This window comes from Theropithecus gelada, chromosome 5 (assembly GCF_003255815.1).
Source record: "Theropithecus gelada isolate Dixy chromosome 5, Tgel_1.0, whole genome shotgun sequence".
Lineage (NCBI taxonomy): Eukaryota > Metazoa > Chordata > Mammalia > Primates > Cercopithecidae > Theropithecus > Theropithecus gelada.
Window position 1 is genome coordinate 66100762 of NC_037672.1, and position 19272 is coordinate 66120033.

The window sequence follows — 19272 nt, forward strand, 5'->3', positions numbered from 1 at the left end:
TGTCACCCAGGCTGGAGTGCAGTGGCGCGATCTCGGCTCACTGCAAGCTCCGCCTCCCAGGTTCAGGCCATTCCCCTGCCTCAGCCTCCGAGTAGCTGGGACTACAGGCGCCCGCCACCACGCCCAGCTAGTTTTTTGTATTTTTAGTAGAGACGGGGTTTCACCATGTTAGCCAGGATGGTCTCGATCTCCTGACCTCGTGATCCACCCGCCTCGGCCTCCCAAAGTGCTGGGATTACAGGCTTGAGCCACCGCGCCCGGCTCAAGCGATTCTTGTGCCTCAGCTTCCTGAGTAGCTGGGATTACAAGACGTGCCACCATGCCCAGCTAATTTTTGTATTTTTGGTAGAGATGGGTTTTCACTATGTTGGCCAGGCTGATCTCAAACTCCGAACCTCAGGTGATCCACCCATCTTGGCCTCCCAAAGTGCTGGGATTACAGGTGTGAACCACAGCTCCCAGCCAGTGTGGTTGTTTATTCTTCTCTGCTTTACCGGGAAGATGATGATTGAGTATGTATCAGTGTCCACAGTAAACAGTTATTTATCCTAATGTATTTCTTCCACATTCTCTCACTCCCTAAGTCTTATCAGCTCTGACAGCAGAACTAGACTGTACCTGTCCATTCTCTCTACCTCCACTGTTGAGCTAGGCCCTGTCACACCTGTACTGCCTGATCAACCCACCTGATCTCCTTGCTACTATTTTTACCTTCCTATAATTCTTTCCCTACCCAGCAACTAGAATGGTCAGGTTGTTCCCCCGCGTAAAACCTATTGTGACAGATATCGCATGATTTCACTTATATGTGGAATCTCCAAGTTTGAACTCATAGAAGCAGAGAGTAGAATGGTAGTTGCTATGCACTGGGGAAAAAGGGAAATAGTCAAAGGGTACAAAGTTTCAGTTAGACAGGAGGAATAAGTTCTGGTGATCCACACAGCAAGGTGACTACAGTTAACAGTCATGTATTACATATTTCAAAATTGCTAGAGTGGGTTTTTAAAAAATTAATTTTGTTATTGATACACATTACATGTGCATATTTTGGGAGCACATGTGATAATGTGTTAAATTCATATAATCACAGAGAAATGCAAATCACATTTTTATTTCTCTTAGTGATTAATGATACAGAATATCTTCATGTGCTTACTGGCCATTTCTATATCTTCTTTGGAGAAATGTCTATTCAAGTACTTTGCCCAGTTTTTTGTTTATTTGTTTGTTTGTTTTGAGACAGAGTCTCACTGTCTCAAATCACACATTCATAAACGCACGATCATGTATGCATGATCTGATTGTGATATGTGTTACTTTAAATATTTGTCTTTTCTTTACACTAGAAACAGTCAAATTCTAGCTATTTTTTGGCGGGGGGGTCGTTAAAAAAATTTTTAAAAAAACTTTTTTTTTTTTAGTAGAAACAAAGTCACACTATATTACCCAGGCTGGTCTCAAACTCCTGAGCTCATGCAGTCCTCCTGCCTCAGCTTCTCAAAGTGCTGGGATTACAGGAATGAGCCACTGCACAAGGCCTGTTTTTGTTTTTGTTTTTTTTCTTTTTCTTTGTTTTCTTAAGACAGAGTCTCACTCTATTACCCAGGCTGGAGTACAGTGGTGGGATCTCGGCTGACTGATCTCAATCTCCTAGGCTCAAGTTATCCTCCCACCTCAGCCTTCTGAGTAGCTGGGACTACAGGCATGTGGCATCATGCCTGGCTAATTTTTGTAATTTTTGTAGAGGTAGGGTTTTGCCATGTTGCCCAGGCTGGTCTAAAACTCCTGGGCACAAGTGATCCGCCCACCTTGGTCTCCCAAAGTGCTGGGATTACAGGCATAAGCCACTATACCTGGCCAATAGTAGCCTTCTTAATGGGTGTGAGGTGGCATCTCATTGTAGTTTTCATTGCATTTCTCTAATGATTAATGATACGGAATATCTTTTCATGTGCTTACTGGCCATTTGTATATCTTCTTTGGAGAAATGTCTATTCAAGTCCTTTGCCCATATTTTTTGGTTTTGAGACAGTCTCACTCTGTCACTCAGGCTGAAGTGCAGTGACTCAATCACAGCTCACTGCAGCCTTGACCAACAGTGCTCAAGCAATCCTCCTGCCTCAGCCTCCCCAGAAGCTGGGACTACAGGCATGTGCCACCATGCCTGGCAATTTTTAAATTTTTTGTAGAGATGGGTTTCATTATTTTCCCCAGGCTGGTCTAAAACTCCTGGGCTCAAGCACTTCTCCCACCTGGTCCTCCCAAAGTGTTGGGATTATAGGCGTGAGCCAACACATCTGGTCCTTTGCCCATTTTTTAATTGGAATGTTTGTTTTGTTGAGTTTTAGGAGTTCTCTAAATACTCTGGATATTAATCCCTTATTGTTGCAAATATTTTCTCTCAATCTGTGAATTGCCTTTTACTCTGTTGATACCGTCTTTTTTTTTTTTTGAGACAAGAGCCTCCCTCTGTCACCCAGGTTGGAGTGCAGTGGCCCGATCTTGGCTCACTGCAACCTCTGCCTCCCGGGTTCAAGCAATTCTCCTGCCTCAGCCTCCCGAGTAGCTGGGATTACAGGCTCCTGCCACCATGCTCGGCTAATTTTTGTATTTTTAGTAGAGACAAGGTATCACCATGTTGGTGAGGCTGGTCTTCAACTCCTGACCTCAGGGGATTCGCCCACCTCGGCCTCCCAAAGTGCTGGGATTACAGGCATGAGTCACCACACCTGTCTGATACTGTCTTTTAATGCATAGAATTTTAAAAATTTTTTGTGAAATTCAATTTGTCCATTTTTTTCTCGTATTGCCATTACTTATCTTTGAATGAAAACTTTTGTTTGGCAATGAATCCCCTAACAGACTTTTAAAAGTTGTCCAAAAGTAATTTTGGGAAATGATTGCAAATTTGTATTTTTTTTTAATGTGAGCACAAATCACAGGTGTGGAAGATTCAGGTTCTCTATGTTCTTCCTAATATTTATTAAGACACTACCCTTGACAGCTACGTAATTTTATTTTGTCTGGTATAATTAGTAGAATTATTTCCTTTAACATAATTACCATTGTATCCTGGTACAAAAGATTCTGCTTTCAAAACTTGAGTGAATATCTCTCTATATTCCCTTGCTAAAATGACATATCTGTTGCATGTGTGTATATACACACACACACACATATATAACATATATACTCAACTTGGCAGATAAAGGCTGGTGGTGGGAGAATGCTATCGCTGCCCTGTTTCAGAGACACATTCCGGTCAGCTGGCTGATCCGCGCTGTGAGTATATTTAATGTGTAGCCTTCCTTAACTCCACTTCCACCTTCTAAACCGTTCTGTGTCATTTAATAATGTTGCTTTTAATGTAAGGAACTCCTTAAAAGAAGAAGCATCTAACTAAATGTTTGCAAAGTGCATATAAACCTTTTTGATAAATGCCAAAGATAAAGCCAGACACTAGTTAAAGTGGTAAGGACAGATTGTAATCAGTATAAGCTATTGCAGTAAGGAAGAGTCCAGTGTGAACTGAGTTCAACTTTGGTTTGTGCAGAGGTGATGGGTATTTTAAAAGGAGGTGAGGGAACAGGAGCTTAGGAGGATCAGAAAAGTGAAAAGTGGAAAGGAGGGGTTGGTTCATGTGAAACCAATTTGAGTTTGCTAACTAGAACTTAGAAGTTACGCTCCAGGCCGGGCACGGTGGCTCGCACCTGTAATCCCAGCACTTTGGGAGGCCGAGGCAGGCAGATCTTGAGGTGAGGAGATCGAGACCATCCTGGCTAACACAGTGAAACCCTGTCTCTACTTAAAATACAAAAAATTAGCCAGGCGTGGTGGAGGGCGCCTGTAGTCCCAGCTACTCAGGAGGCTGAGGCAGGAGAATGGCATGAACCTGGGAGGTGGAGCTTGCAGTGAGCCGAGATCGCGCCACTGCACTCCAGCCTGGTCAATAAGAGCGAAACTCCGTCTCAAAAAAAAAAAAAGGAAAAGAAGTTTTGCTCCTACCCTCCCACAGAGCCAGGGAGACAGGGGCCCTACCTTCAGGTGTTGGCTGGAACAAATGTCAAATTCTTTTGATAGCCTGAAGTTTTCTCAGACAGGCACTTTAAGGGGGCTTAGTCATCTGAGAGACGTGGCCTTGAGCTGTTAGAAACTATTAGTATTTGTTCGAGTCTTTATAAGCCAGGGTCAAGGTGTAATAGAGAAGAGGACGCAGAGGAGCCTGGCTAGAGTTTGGTTAAGGAGAGAATCTTTGTCATAGGCCAGAGTTTTCCACAATAGCTGATTGAGATAGGAGATAATATTTTGCTCTTCTACAGAGACAGATGTACTTTCCTTTTAAAATCTCCATTTGCAAATATCCAACTAGCAAAGCAAATGCATTAGAAGGTAGCTGTGCACACAATAAAAGGAACATCTGCTCTACAAGAACCTATTAAAATGTGCTGGGTTCCAGGCCACATCTACAGTAGTCTCCCCTTATTCTTGGTTTCTGTTACCCACAGTCAACTGTGGTCCAGAAATATGAAATGGAAAATTCCAGAAATAATTCATCGTTTTTAAATTGCACAATATTCTGAATAGTGGGATGAAATCAGTCACCTAGTAACTGTCTCAACTATCAGACTATCACCGCATCTCAGTGCTTGTGTTCAAGGAACCCTTATCGTACTGCATAATTTGCCACAAAGTGCAAGAATAGAGATGCCGGCAACTTGGGTATGACAAAAAGAAGCTGTAAGGTACTTCCTTTAAGTGAAAATGAAATGGCATCTTTGTCCGGGGTGATACCTGAGATTTGTTGTCTCAGGGCCACAGAAAACTAGAATGCGGACGCACCAGAGTGAGGTTAAGAGTGGAAGTTTAATAGGCGAAAGAAAGAGAAGAGCTCTCTGCAGCAAGAGAGGTCCCAAAAAAATGAGTTGCCGCTTCCACGGGGAAATGCAGGAGGTTTTATGGATGAGCTTGAGGAGGCGGTGTCTGATTTACATAGGGCAGGAAAGATTGGTTGGACCAGATGTGCCATTTGCATAGGGCACGAAAAGCTGTCTGCCCCCACCCTAATCTTTTATTATGCAGATGGATTCTCTACCTGGCTGGTGCCATGTTGCCTGCTTCCTTACTGTACACATGTTGACAAAGAAAAGGGAAGATGGGCCGGGCGCGGTGGCTCACACCCGTAATCCCAGCACTTTAGGAGGCCGAGGCGGGTAGATCACCTGAGGTCAGGAGTTGGTGAAACCCGGTCTCTACTAAAAATACAAAAAGTAGCCGGGTGTAGTGGCGGGTGCCTGTAATCCCAGCCCCTTGGGTGGCTGAGGCAGGAGAATCACTTGAATTTCAGGAGGCAGAGGTTGCAGTGAGCCGAGATCGCACCACTGCACTCCAGCCTGGGCAACACAGCAAGACTCTGTCTCAAAAAAAAGAAAAAGAAAAAAGCAGGGAAGATGGAGCCTCCATGTTGAACATGCCTGGCCCCCAGGTAGCCCTTTTCTGTTGGCACAGCTGCCGGCATCCACCTGTGCGAGCTTCCAGCTTGCTTATGTCTGTTTGCAGCTCCACTTTTCAGGCTGCTCTTTGTTAGAAAAGAAGAACTTCTTGGGCTACTTTTTGTTAGAAAGGAAGCCTTGCCAAGGACTCTTTTACCCTATCTACCTAAATAATTTATTTCTATCTCCTGTATCAAAAAGGTAAAAGTTCTTGGTAAGGAAAGAGAAGAAAATCGTTATGCTGAGGTTGCTGTGTTCTCTGGTAAGGACGAATCTGCTGGGTGTGATGGTGCTCGCCTGCAGTCCCAGACACTCAGGAGGCTGAGGCGGGAGGATCCCTTCTGCCCAGGAGTTCAGGTCAAACAGACAACATATTGAGACCCCATGTCTGAAAAGAAGTAAATAAATAAAATAACAAAAGAAACCTCTGGGACCAAAAAGTGTAAAAAAAAAAAAAAAAAAAGGAAAGAAAGAAGAAAGAACCCCCATGTCTATTAGCAGTCACTGCCCATTTCCTCCATTTCCTGAGATGGATGAGGCATTTGCACTCCCTGACTTTGTCACCTGGGTAAAATAAGTCACCACTGCCTTCATTATTTTTTATGATGTTCTTTTTTTTTTTTTTTTTTTTTTTTTTTTTGCGGGGGGAGTCTCGCTCTGTCGCCCAGGCTGGAGTGCAGTGGCGCGATCTCGGCTCACTGCAAGCTCCGCCTCCCGGGTTCACGCCATTCTCCTGCCTCAGCCTCCCGAGTAGCTGGGACTACAGGCGCCCACAACCGCGCCCGGCTAATTTTTTTTTGTATTTTTAGTAGAGACGGGGTTTCACCGTGGTCTCGATCTCCTGACCTTGTGATCCGCCCGCCTCGGCCTCCCAAAGTGCTGGGATTACAGGCGTGAGCCACCGCGCCCGGCCATGATGTTCTTTTGCTTTGTTGTCACAGGTTAGAGGCAATGAATTTTATGGTAGTTGGGGGATGGTATAGGCAACATAAGCAAACTAATATTTCATCACTCCTATTACCTCTGCAAAGGCCTGGGGAAAATTTCCTCTTTGCCCTCTGAAGCTTCACTGAAAAGTCAACTCACAAAAGGCAGATTAATTGGAGAAAAGGCATACAAATTTATTTAACATGTACATGACATAGGAGTCTTCAGAATGAAGACCCAGAGATACAGGGGACATTGTCCAGTTTTATGCTTAGGTTTAACAAAGTATGGAATGCCATGTAGAAATATGATTAGACAAAAAGGTAGATCCAGGGCTAATAAATGGAGTGGGGAAACCCAGCTAGGCCTGTCTGTCTAGATTCTTCTTGGCCTCTCTGACCATACATTTCCTTCTTCTGGGTACAGGGCAGGATCCTCTCTGGAAAGGGATCATATGACCTACAGTCAAACAAGTTAGGACAGATCATTTCTTTCTTTTTTTTTTTTTTTTTTTTTTTTGAGATAGGGTCTCACTCTGTCGCCCAGGCTGGAGTGCAGCGGCGCAATCTTGGCTCGCTGCAACCTTCACTTCCTGGGTTCAAGCAATTCTCCCACCTCAGCTCCCTGAGTAGCTAAGTATAAGGCAGGAAAACTCTACAAAGCCCTGCCATGGGTTTTGTAGAGTTTTCTTGCCTTATACTTATTGCTGTTAGGGTTTATGGTACTGAATGATGGAGCGTTTGCAGACACCAATATCTTGAATTGTTCTTTTGTTTGACTCTATCACCACCTCCACCCTTGACAATGTGCCCTGGCAATATCCAGGATGGGTGAGCATACAATGTACTTCCTTTAAAACATGGCAGCAGAATGGTTGTGAAGGTGGAGACAGGAAGAGCAGGCCCTCCACCGAAGGATATTCTTGAGCAGATCAGCTCTGGGAAGGAGCCCATATGGAATCTGAAGATTTGGGGAGTGATCCCCTTAAGTATCCTTGCCACAGGCCTTTGGAAGTCTTCCTGGGTCCTTGGGGTGTCTGAACACCTATTAAGCTCAGGGCCCTAATGTAGCGCATGCTCTTTCATTCCCAAGCCTTTGCCAGTCTAGTCCATCGAACTAGAACCCTCCTCCCCACTGCCACTCCTCACCCTGCAACCACCACTTTCACCACTCACTTGTGTTTGTCTCTTTGGCTTCAATTCATGTGATGCTTCCCTGCAGTACTTCTTCCACTGCCTTTGGTGAGGATGGGTCCCCTACAGTGACATCCATAGCATCTTCTCCTATGTGAACACTCATTACACTGTCACCATTGGCTGTTGACTTTTCTGTCTTCCTCAGAGGTTTGGGGAGAATAGGACCTGTGGACTCATTCACTGCTCTATCCCCACAGCAGCACAGTGCCTGGCACAGAGTAGGTATTCAAGAAAACTCTGTTGAAATAATAAATGAATGAAGAAGCGTGAGGAGTCCTTTGTGAGGGCGATCTGCCTGGAGAGCACACAGCCCGTGTTTGCTGAGCCAGGTCTAGGACTTGTCAACAGTTCTCCCCTCCTGTCAGAAATTCCTGCTGCTCCTGGCACCCCCTTTGAAGCTGACATTTCTTCCGTCTTAGGAACCCTGATGACAAGAGGATAAGGTCAGAGCAGATCAAGGTGATAGTCATGACACAGCATATCAGGAGAATGTGCTTTGGATCATTTTTGCATCATCTGGTACGGACCCAGCTGCAGGTGAGGTTGCTCATGCAAGTTCTTCTTTTTGTTCAGACCCTGAATGAGTCAGAAAACTTCGAAGCAGCTGTTGGCAAGTTGGCCAAGACTCCCCTCATTGCTGATGTTTATTACATTGTTGGTGGCACGTCCCCCCAGGAGGGGGTGGTCATCACGAGGAACAGAGATGGCCCAGCAGACATTTGGCCTCTAGATCCTTTGAATGGAGCGTAAGTAGAACCGAAAGTTCTGGTCATTCTGTATCAAATAATCATGTTTTCCAATTGGTGGAATGAAGAGTATTTAAAATTTGTTCATATGTCTCCTTTGCTATGTCGTAAATTGTCGTGGATAAGACAAGATGATGTGCTCTGTTGTAGGTGGTTCCGAGTTGAGACAAATTACGACCACTGGAAGCCAGCACCCAAGCGAGATGACCGGAGGTAGGCTGCTACGTGCTTTCTGGTTTGCAGTGTTTTCTTGTGGTCAGGAGAATATGCCCATTCTGTCACAGGAACCTGCAAGACCTACGGGTGCCATCCTCTCCCAGAAAATGTACCTGGGCCCCTTCACCAGTGTCTTGGCCGGGAAGGGAGTGTTGTGTGGAGGAAAGCAATGGGCAGAGCCTCTCAGCAGCTAGGCGGGTGTTGGGAGGGTCTCAGGGTCAGGAGCCCTAGAGCCCACCACCAGCTCTGCTAATGACTCACTGGGTGGCTCTCGGGCCTCTGTTTACCCATCTGTAAAATGAAAGCAAAGGTCCAGGTTCATGGTCTTCTAGGCAAGATATTTTTAGAAGGAAATTATTTCCCTTATTTAAATAATAAACCAGTGAAGGGTTTTTATTGTCCCTTCAAGTTGTAAACATTCTATAATTATAAGTCAGCACAGTTCCAAAGTGCAGGTAGCTGTATAGGTTGCCTTGGCTTTACTGCCCCACAAGTTTGGCCACTGTTCAGTTCTGCAGCCACACATTTTCATCATCCCAGCTTTCTTGAGCAGATGGTGCTAACCGTCCCAGCTGCTGGATGAATTCCACCGTGGTGAGCTGGGCCTCAGCAGGAAACAGGCTTGGGGCCAGAATCTGTTTTGGAGAAAGGGAGATAATGAGACTAGAGCTTGCATTGTGCCTCATAAAAATGACAGCTGATGGGCTTCAGTGCTTGTTGAAGTGCCAAGTGACCTTCGACCATTGTCCTTACAGAACACCTGCCATCAAGGCCCTTAATGCTACGGGACAAGCAAACCTCAGCCTGGAGGCACTTTTCCAGGTAACTTGTGTCACAGTGTCGCGCTTACCCAGGATGTTTGGTGTTTTGTTAATAGTGAATATGAAAAGCTCCGTGAAATCCTCTGGTAGGTGAAAATGTTAGGGTAAAAATTTTATTTGGTTGAAATCATTTATTAAAAGTGGTGGCTCACGCCTGTAATCCCAGCACTTTGGGAGGCCAAGGCAGGCAGATCACGAGGTCAGGAGATCGAGACCATCCTGGCTAACACGGTAAAACCCCATCTCTACTAAAAATACAAAAAATTAGCTGGGTGTGGTGGCGGGCACCTGTGGTCCCAGCTACTCAGGAGGCTGTGGCAGGAGAATGGTGTGAACTTGGGAGGCAGAGCTTGCAGTGAGCCAAGATCGCGCCACTGCACTCCAGCCTGGGTGACAGAGCAAGACTCCGTCTCCAAAAAAAAAAAAAAAAGTTATATGCCATTTTCTGAACTTGCTTCTATATAAGTTAAAATGTCCATCTTCACCAAAGTTTTTCTTTATGTTAAAAAGAAAAAGGCATAGTTGTAATATATGTTCATTGTTTAAAAGAAAAAAAGAGAAAGAATTAAAAAGTCAGGCCGGGTGCAGTGGCTCACACCTATAATCCCAACAGTTTGGGAGGTCAAGACAGGAGGATCACTTGAGGTCAGGACTTGGAGACCAGCCTGGCCAACATGGTGAAACCCTGTCTCTACTAAAAATGTAGAAATTAGCCAGGCATGGTAGTGTGTGCCTGTAATCCCAGCTACTCAGAAGGCTGAGGCAGGAGAATCGGTTGAACCCGGAGGTGGAGGTTGCAATGAGCCAAGATCATGCCACTGCACTCTAGCCTGGGTGAAACAGCAAGACTCTGTCTCAGAAAAATAGTCTATAACTATCACCTCAAGATACACTAAAGAGTGGTTATGTTCTTTCTACAGACATCGTTTTTTTTTCTTTTTTAGTAGAGACAGGGTCTCTCTATGTTGCCCCGGCTGGTCTTGAACTCCTGGGCTTGAACAGTCCTCCCACATCAGCTTCCCAAAGTGCTGGGATTACAGGCCTGAGCCACTGCACCTGGCCCTCCGTAGATATTCTTTGTGTATTTCTTCTACCATGTAATCTTCTCTATAATATGACTTTTTCCTATGCAGGTTTTGTCGGTGGTTCCAGTTTATAACAAGTAAGTGACTTGTTAAACATGTCTGTTCACACATCACTCCAGAACAGTGAACTCACTCACGCACTCTTTGGCTCAGCGAGGATCTGAGGGCTCCTGTCACCAGGCTGTGGGGGCGCTCCTGTGGGTACAGCAGCGAGCGAAACAAAGTCTCTGCTCTCATGGGACTACTACGGGTGGGGTGGGGGTGGGGGGTGATCAACAAATATGTATCAGGTGAGAAGTCCATGAAGAAATCCAAAGGTAAAGAGAATAGAGTGACCCTGAAGGAGGCTCTGGGAATTTTTTTTTTTTTTTTTTTTGAGTCTCCTGTGTCCCCCAGGCTGGAGCGCAGTGGCTCAATCTCAGCTCACTACAAGCTCTGCCTCCTGGGTTCACACCATTCTCCTGCCTCGGCCTCCCGAGTAGCTGGGAGTGCAGATGCCTGCCACCACGCCCAGCTAATTTTTTGTATTTTTTTAGTAGAGACAGGGTTTCACCGTGTTAGCCAGGATGGTCTCAATCTCCTGACCTCATTATCTGCCTGCCTCGGCCTCCACAAAGTGCTGGGATTACAGGCATGAGCCACCATGCCCGGCCAGCTCTGGGAATTTTAAATTCACACTTGGCCTGCCATAGTGTTGTCAAACTAGGAGGAAAAACACTTTGACTGGCTGACCTCTTGACTCCTACATTTGAAATATGCTGGCAGTGAGGTGTTCCTCCGAACTCAGTCAGGTAGCTGTGGACAGCCTTCACCCGTTAGGAGCTCCTTAGAAATAAACTCTGAATACTTTTGGTTTTCTTTTATCTTCCCGAGGAATTTCCACTATCTCCGATGCTGTTCCTTGTTCCACTGACAATTCACTAAGTTAATGTTCTTTTTTAGCCTGTACCCTTGATAGCAGCATTCTGTGAGCAATGGTTTCTCTAGTCTATAGTCTAGGATTTTTATCCACATACTTTTTTTTTTTTTTTTTTAAGTGAAAGCAGGCCAGGCGTGGTGGCTCACACCTGTGATCCCAGCACTTTGGGAGGCCGAGGCGGGTGGATCACTTGAGGTCAGGAGTTCGAGACCAGCCTGGCCAACATAATGAAACCCTGTCTCTACGAAAAATACAAAAATCAGCCAGGCGTGACAGTGCACACCTGTAATCACAGGTACTTGGGAGGCAGCATCTGGAGAATCACTTGAACCTGGGAGGTCGAGGCTGCAAGTGAGCTGAGATCATGCCACGGCACTCTAGCCTGGGCAACAGAGCGAGACTCTGTCTCAAAAAAAAAAAAAAAAAGAAAGAAAAAGAAAAGAAAACTAATTAGTATTCTGCTACTCAAACAAGTGAGCTATTTGGGTAACAAAGCATACCCAGTGGTCTGCTAGTAAGCCAGCTCTTTGTGTGGGAAGGGACCAACAAAAAAATTCCCAAATTTGTAGCATTTGTTGACTTCTGTGATGTGAATACTCCCACATGGCTGATTTCAAGCTTACAGTTGGCTCATACACTCCCTGCATATTTAAGAATTGGCCCTCACCAGCCTGTAGGAGCCAGCTCCAATGCACTACTGACTGTACCCATCATAGCAGGGCACAGTTTTGCCCTTTTAATAGTCATTTTTTAAATAGGGGTTAATAAACTATTTTTGTGTTCTTACAGTTTTTTTAGGTAATTATGGAAGTGATGAATAGATCTGTCTGGGCTCAATGCCTCACACCTGTAATCCTAGCACTTTGGGAAGCCAAGGCAGGTGGATCACTTGAGGTCAGGAGTTCGAGACCAGCCTGGCCAACATGATGAAACCTAGTCTCTACTAAAAATACAAAAATTAGCTGGGCATCGTGGTGCATGCCTGTAAGCCGAGCTACTCGGGAGGCTGAGGCAGGAGAATTGCTTGAATCCAGGAGACGGAGGTTGCAGTGAGCCAAAATGGCACTCTAGCCTGGGCGACAGAGGGACACTCCATCTAAAAAAAAAAAAGAAGTGATGAATATATCTTTTAAAAATTAGCATTATAATAAATAGTTAAATTTATTGTAATAAAACGAAGCATTTTATCTGCTTTGAACAGCCCTTGTAATTTTACATGGTGGCAGTGGCCAATTGTCTGTATTATAATTGAGTTAAGCATTCTCCAGTTGTTATATCTTCCTTTATTAAAACTCTGAAATAAACATATTCGTTTGCCTCTCCCCTGCTTACTTTCAGATTATTTCCCTTGACTGAATTCCCAGAAGTAGGATTATTGAGTTAACAGCTGTGAATGTTGAAATGGTTTCTGAAATGGTTTGGTCAAAATACAATTGTTAGAAATTATACACAGTTCACCAAGTAGTGTTTTTCTCTGTTGTATACTTGAAAACTCAAGAGAAACTGCATTTAAGTAACAATCACCATAGAGCCAGAATTAACACAGACTTCTGACTCTCAGGCCCTTTATGTGTAATGATTAACCTCAACCGAGGCTGTTCAGTTGTGTGAGGTTAATAGACATAAGTGTAACTGTAAGAAAAAGAAAACAAAGGCTGGGCGCGGTGGCTCAAGCCTGTAATCCCAGCACTTTGGGAGGCCGAGACGGGCGGATCACGAGGTCAGGAGATCGAGACCATGCTGGCTAACACGGTGAAACCCCGTCTCTATTAAGAAATACAAAAAAAAAAACTAGCCAGGCGAGGTGGCGGGCGCCTGTAGTCCCAGCTACTCGGGAGGCTGAGGCCGGAGAATGGCGTGAACCCGGGAGGCGGAGCTTGCAGTGAGCTGAGATCCGGCCACTGCACTCCAGCCTGGGTGACAGAGCGAGACTCCGTCTCAAAAAAAAAAAAGAAAAAGAAAACAGAAAAACAACAAAAAAGTAGTCTGAACAAAGGCAGTTAGCTCTATGCTGCTCCCTTGTGCTGTGCTGCAGAATTACACCCACCTGCAATACAACTCCATCCTCTGCTGTGGCTCATCATCAGCAGAGAAAATACTAAAACAGTGATGGAGAATAGAACCATGACTAAAGTAAACGAGCAACTAAGGTCCTATTCAGGGAACCTCCATTACCCTTGGACGAGCTCTGCACTTACTTATAGTGCTGTCTTTAACTGAGTGTATGATTTAGCTGTGGACCCAGTGCTACTAATTCTGCCTGTTTCTGAACAACCCAGCTCCGATATTTTGCACATGCACCTCAGTTGGATTCCAAGACAAGTGTGTGTGCATGTGGGCACATGTGCTCAAGTTGTTTAGGTCTCTTCCTATACGGAATGTGGAATCAATGACACTATACTTTTCATCCTTAGATCTGGGCAAGGTGGAGGGGTGGGGCAGGTGCCTTGATCCTGGAGCTTTAGAGGCCCTCCTCTGGAATTCCTCTAGTTGTGATACCACCCCCCAAACCATGGTGTAAGGAATCTGCTGGACCAAGGGCATTTGCCCACCTAGAGTCTGCCCAAGTACCCAGGACCCTGTAATTCTCAGCCTGAACAGCCCCACCTCCACTTCCAGGGTTTGTGTTTTCCTCTTCCCTGGGTGGTATTCTCCTGATGGTGGTGCACGGCCACTGAGGGAGAGCACAGGGGTAGGTGCTTGCTGGGGAATGTGAAGGCGGTGATGTCACATGTATGCAAGTAAGGCCCTTGGGGGTAGGACAGAGCCAGGGTGAGGGCCCAGGCTTGGTCTCCCCCACTGCCTTGGGGTAGAGCTCTGAGGAGTCTGAGATTTTATTTATTTATTTTTTATGAGACACAGTCTCACTCTGTTGCCCAGGCTGGAGTGCAGTGGCGCAATCTCAGCTCAGTGCAACCTCCGCCTCCCAAGTTCAAGCAATTCTCCTGCCTCAGCCTCCCTAGTAACTGGGATTTCAGGCACCACCACACGCGGCTAATTAAGTCTGAGAGTTTTAAGTTCCAACTTGGCCTTCCACAGTGTTGTCAAAATAGGAGGAAAGAGCACTTTGACCTTTTGATTCACAGAATTAAAATATTCTGGCATAAAGGGCCTTGTCCCAGATCCCAGGTGTTAGGGAAGACTTGGTCATTTTCTTCCCTCTCTGGCATATTAGAGAAAATGATGTGTACATAAAATTTCCTCTCATTATTTTCAGCCTCACAATTTATACTACGGTAATGAGCGCCGGTAGCCCGGACAAGTACATAAGTAGGATCAGAAACCTGAGTCGAAAGTAAGTCAGCAGAAGAGCGAGTTCACCCGTGCTGTGAAAGGTTTGTTGTTACTGTTGTTTTGGGGAGATGTGGGGAGGTAGGTGTGTGCTGGTATTTCTCACAGAGGATGGTAACAGCCTTAAAATGTATACATATATAATATTTTCTGACAAGCGTCTGGCATTGTCATTTGTGTCAGATTGTCATCATTAGATATTTTATTTGGAATCGTTTGTATGAAAACCAATCTTCGGCCGGTATGGTGGCTCATGCCTGTAATCTCAGCACTTTGGGAGGCAGAGGCAGGTGGATCACTTGGGGTCAGGAGTTCAAGACCAGCCTGGCCAACATGGTGAAACCCCATCTCTACTAAAACTACAAAAAACTGTTAGCCAGGTGTGGTGTCAGGCACCGAAAATCCCAGCTACTCAGGCACTGAGGCAGGAAAATTCCTTGAACCCAGGAGGTGGAGTTTGCAGTGAGCTGAGATCACACCACCCAGCCTGGGAAACAGAGTAAGACTCCATCTCAAAAAAAAAAAAAAAAAAAAAATCAGTCTTTGAATTAAATACATGTTTTTCTTCCCTTACAGATGATTTTTTAAAATGAAATTCTTGAAGAGCTGCACCTTTAAAAATCAGAGAAAGTGAAAGTATTGTGTTATGTTACGAACAACGCAGCCTCCTTCCTCATTTAACTTTTCAACCTTGCGAAGTGGGGCCAGAAGATCGATTTGGAGTTTGTGGTAAAGCCTGTAATGGGCATTGTCCTGCACCCGCTTCCCTTTGTGGTTTGCCTCGATCCTCTCTAAGCTTCTATCCTGGCCTGAATAACTCAAAGATAATTGGTCTCAGAGTTCAAGCCATATCCTCAGACCTTATTTCCATCTTCTCATAATTCTGCCATCATACCTTTGCTTCTCCACTAATGAAATGAGCTGGCAAGACGTCTGTTCATTGTGAAGTGCTTCTGAAAGAGCCTAAAAAAAGGCTCATCTGAAAGAAATGGAGAGCTCTATTTCGAACCAAGACTGTTTGAATGTGTGTGAGTCTGATCTTTGATCATGTATTTCCATGTAATGGGAGTCTTGTTTTTTATAATGTTTCTAATGTTTTATTGAAAAACCTATGGACCTCCTTCTTTCTCAACAGCTACTTTCTTACTGCTTTTTGAAAATAATATGCAACCAAATTGTTTCTTAATGTCACATAATTAAGTAATAAAATGTCAAAAGAAATGTTGGCAAGAAGAATAAAAAAATTTTCCAAGAAATTTAGTGTTGTGTTCTCCCTGCTTTCTTACCTCTGAAGTCTTGTGGTTCTGGACGGCTGTCCTGGGAAAGCAGCTCTCTTAGTTGTGATGTTATTTAAGTGTCAAGATTCAAGGGAATGAACAGCTGCTTTGTAGAGTTTGATTTTTCACATGTGCATGAAAGAAATACCCTAGAGGATGAAGTCAGAAAAGGTTGAAAGTGTGAATGAAAATGTGACTGAGGCAGCACTCAATCCTTTAGAGGTTTATTTTGCCGAGGTTTATTTTGCCAAGTTTGAGGACGTGCCCGGGAAAAAGAAACACCAGTCACAGGAGGACCTGTCCTATGCTTTTCCCAAAGAGGATTTGGGGAACTTCAGTATTTAAAGGGGAAAGAGCAAGCAGGCGGGGGGAAGAAAAGGAGGGTAGACAGTGAGGCAAGTGGTTACATTCTTGTGAGCTCTTATTATTGGTGCTCAGTGAATCTACATTTAGCACATGAAAAGAAGGAAATGGAGGGAAAGTCAGTGATACATTTGTCTCATGCTCAGTAAGTCTACATTTTATATAAGATAAAACAACCATGTGAAATTACAGCTATGTTTGGGAACAAAAGGGAGGCAGTGTTTGAGTGTCTCGGTTCCCAAGTTTAACTTTTCCTTTGTCATAGTGAGTAGAATGTCTAGAAGGAAGTGTTATCCGGGTACAGAACATCGCTCCCCTGACGCTGCAGACCTCTCTAGTGGCCCAGAATATTCATGTTTCTTCTTGGACAGTGTCGGATAAATACTGTTCAATTTTCATCATCCAGTGCCCTTTTAAAAATCAAATGTGGCCGGGCGCGGTGGCTCAAGCCTGTAATCCCAGCACTTTGGGAGGCCGAGACGGGCGGATCACGAAGTCGGGAGATCGAGACCATCCTGTCTAACACGGTGAAACCCCGTCTCTACTAAAAATACAAAAAACTAGCCGGGCGCAGTGGCGGGCGCCTGTAGTCCCAGCTACTCGGGAGGCTGAGGCAGGAGAATGGCGAGAACCCGGGAGGCGGAGCTTGCAGTGAGCTGAGATCGCGCCACCACACTCCAGCCTGGGTGACTGAGCAAGACTCCGTCTCAAAATAAAAATAAAAATAAAAATAAAAATCAAATGTGAGAAGTAGTTTACTCATGCCAGCTGTGTCACACCTCACACAGTCATTGAAACTAGACATTTCTACTCATTCGTCTTTTTTTTTTTTTTTTTGAGACAGAGTCTTGCTCCATCACCCAAGCTGGAGTGCAGTGGCGCAATCTTGGCTCACTGCAACCTCTGCCTCCAGGGTTCAAGCAATTCTTGTGCCTCAGCCTCCTGAGTAGCTGAGATTACAGGCGTGTGCCACCATGCCCGGCTTATTCTGTATTTTTAGTAGAGATGGGTTTTCACTATGTTGGCCAGGGTAAATTTCTACTTACTAGTCTTATTCCATTCTTGTTTTCTTGAAAATATACTGTGATCTTTGGAAATTTGGGGAATACCCTAATTTTAACCAGGCAAAGCCAAAGCATCAACGGCTGTTCCTCAGGAAAATGATTTAAGTAATCCAACACTCTGGTTGCTTTTCAGATATTTGTCTTTTTGTTGAAACCGCCTTTGCGAAGAGGATGACAGTGAGAGAAGTCTAGCATGGCTGACTCCATCTTGCTTCTAGCCTCATAAGCTGGCTGCCCTTGCTCATTCCTGGGCACAGACCAAGCTAATCGTGGGAAGAATTAATAGTTTATAGTTTTAACTTTAAAGAAAGGATGATAATAGCCGCTCCCTCAGATTAACCTCTGCCCTTTGTAAAACTAATGGAAAAGCCACCTTTGTAAAACTAATGGAAGGCTATGAGATTAGGATTATGGGAGGAACCCGAATTCTGCTTAATGTAGGCATAGTTTCTATAATCCCTTACTGCTCAGGAATCATGTGGCTAGAGGTCACAAGATTCGTGACTTCCCCAATTGTTCCTGTAGAGAACATCACTACTGTAGAACCTAAGACTGGTCTTTTGAGATGTTTTTCACACTTTTGCATTCTAGTAACCACTTGACCCCACCAGGACCTGTGACCATGAGTCAACTAATCCTGTGGCCCTCACCCAAAGGGCATACTCAGTGCATAAAGATTGTTTTCCATGCCCCTGTAATTTTGTCCCCAATCAGCAACCCCCTTCCTTAGACCCCAACTCACCAAATTATCCATTAAAACCCTGGCCTCTGAGTTCTTGGAGAGACTGATTTGAGTAATAACACTCATGCTCCTGCTAGGACTGTTAATTGAACTCTTTCTCTACTGCAGTACTATGATCTCAGTGAATTGGTTTTGCCTGTGCAGTGAGCAAGAACCCATCAGGTGATTTTCAGGTCTCTGAACCCAAGCTAAGTCATCGTATCCCCTGTGACCTGCACATATACATCCAGATGGCCTGAAGCAACTGAAGATCCACAAAAGAAGTGAAAATAGCCAGTTCCTGCCTTCACTGATGACATTCCACCATTGTGATTTGTTCCTGCCCCACCCTAATGGATCAATTGACTTTGTGACAATACACCCTCCCTGCGCTTGTGATAATGTATTTTGTATGATATTCCCTCCTCACCCTTGAGAAGTTACTTCATAATATCCTCCCCACCCTTGAGAATGTACTTTGTAAGATCCACCCCCTGCCCACAAAAAATTGCTCCTAACTCCACTGCCTATCCCAAACCTATAAGAACTAATGATAATCCCACCACACTTTGCTGACTCCTTTTTCAGACTCAGCCTGCCTCCACCCAGGTGATTAAAAAACTTTATTGCTCACACAGAGCCTGTTTGGTGATCTCTTCACACGGACGTGTGTGACAGTGATAACAGTGTCATGTGGTTTAACTACAGTGTGTCCAGATATTGAATTTTGTTTAAGCCTGCTTGGGATTTGTTGTGCTCCCCAAATTTCGAATTTATGTCTTTTATTCAATTTTGGAAAATATTCAGCTATCTCAGAATTGCTCTCCTATATTCTCTTGTGTCTTTTCTCCTGAACTTCAAGTATGCCAAAGGAGCTCAGAACACACCACCCCAAATATGCCACTTTAGTATGAGGACTATTTTGAGCGAAAGGCACTTACAAAACCCAGCAGGGACAAGAAATTCACTCTGACCCTCCCCATTTTCTTCCTGAAAACAAGAGATAAAATCTCCATTTGGAAGATGTCCTTCCAATACCAGGAGGAAAGTAACATTCTTATCAAACATCTAAATGTCCATCTAGGCATGAATGGATAAAGAAAATATGGTATGTACACACAATGGAATATTATTCATCCTTTAAAAAGAAGGCAGAT

At 44.6% G+C, this 19272-nt stretch overlaps 1 protein-coding gene across 4 annotated transcripts in view; it reads left to right on the plus strand.

Moving 5' to 3' along the window:
* The window catches only part of NAAA (N-acylethanolamine acid amidase), a 30558-nt gene extending 11614 nt beyond the window's left edge, over window positions 1-18944 (plus strand). The window contains exons 5-12 of one of the 4 annotated variants that reach the window (XM_025386611.1): window positions 3206-3282; window positions 8186-8358; window positions 8509-8571; window positions 9330-9396; window positions 10529-10557; window positions 12189-12197; window positions 14617-14734; window positions 15267-15950. In XM_025386611.1, the coding sequence (XP_025242396.1) occupies window positions 3206-3282; window positions 8186-8358; window positions 8509-8571; window positions 9330-9396; window positions 10529-10557; window positions 12189-12197; window positions 14617-14698 (500 nt within the window). In that variant the 3' untranslated portion in view covers window positions 14699-14734; window positions 15267-15950. Of the gene's footprint in view, window positions 1-3205; window positions 3283-8185; window positions 8359-8508; window positions 8572-9329; window positions 9397-10528; window positions 10558-11517; window positions 13037-14616; window positions 14735-15266; window positions 15951-18280 lie in introns of those variants that run through there. The other 3 variants (XM_025386612.1, XM_025386615.1, XM_025386614.1) reach the window with 3 other exon arrangements.
* The last annotated feature ends 328 nt before the right edge of the window (window positions 18945-19272 follow it).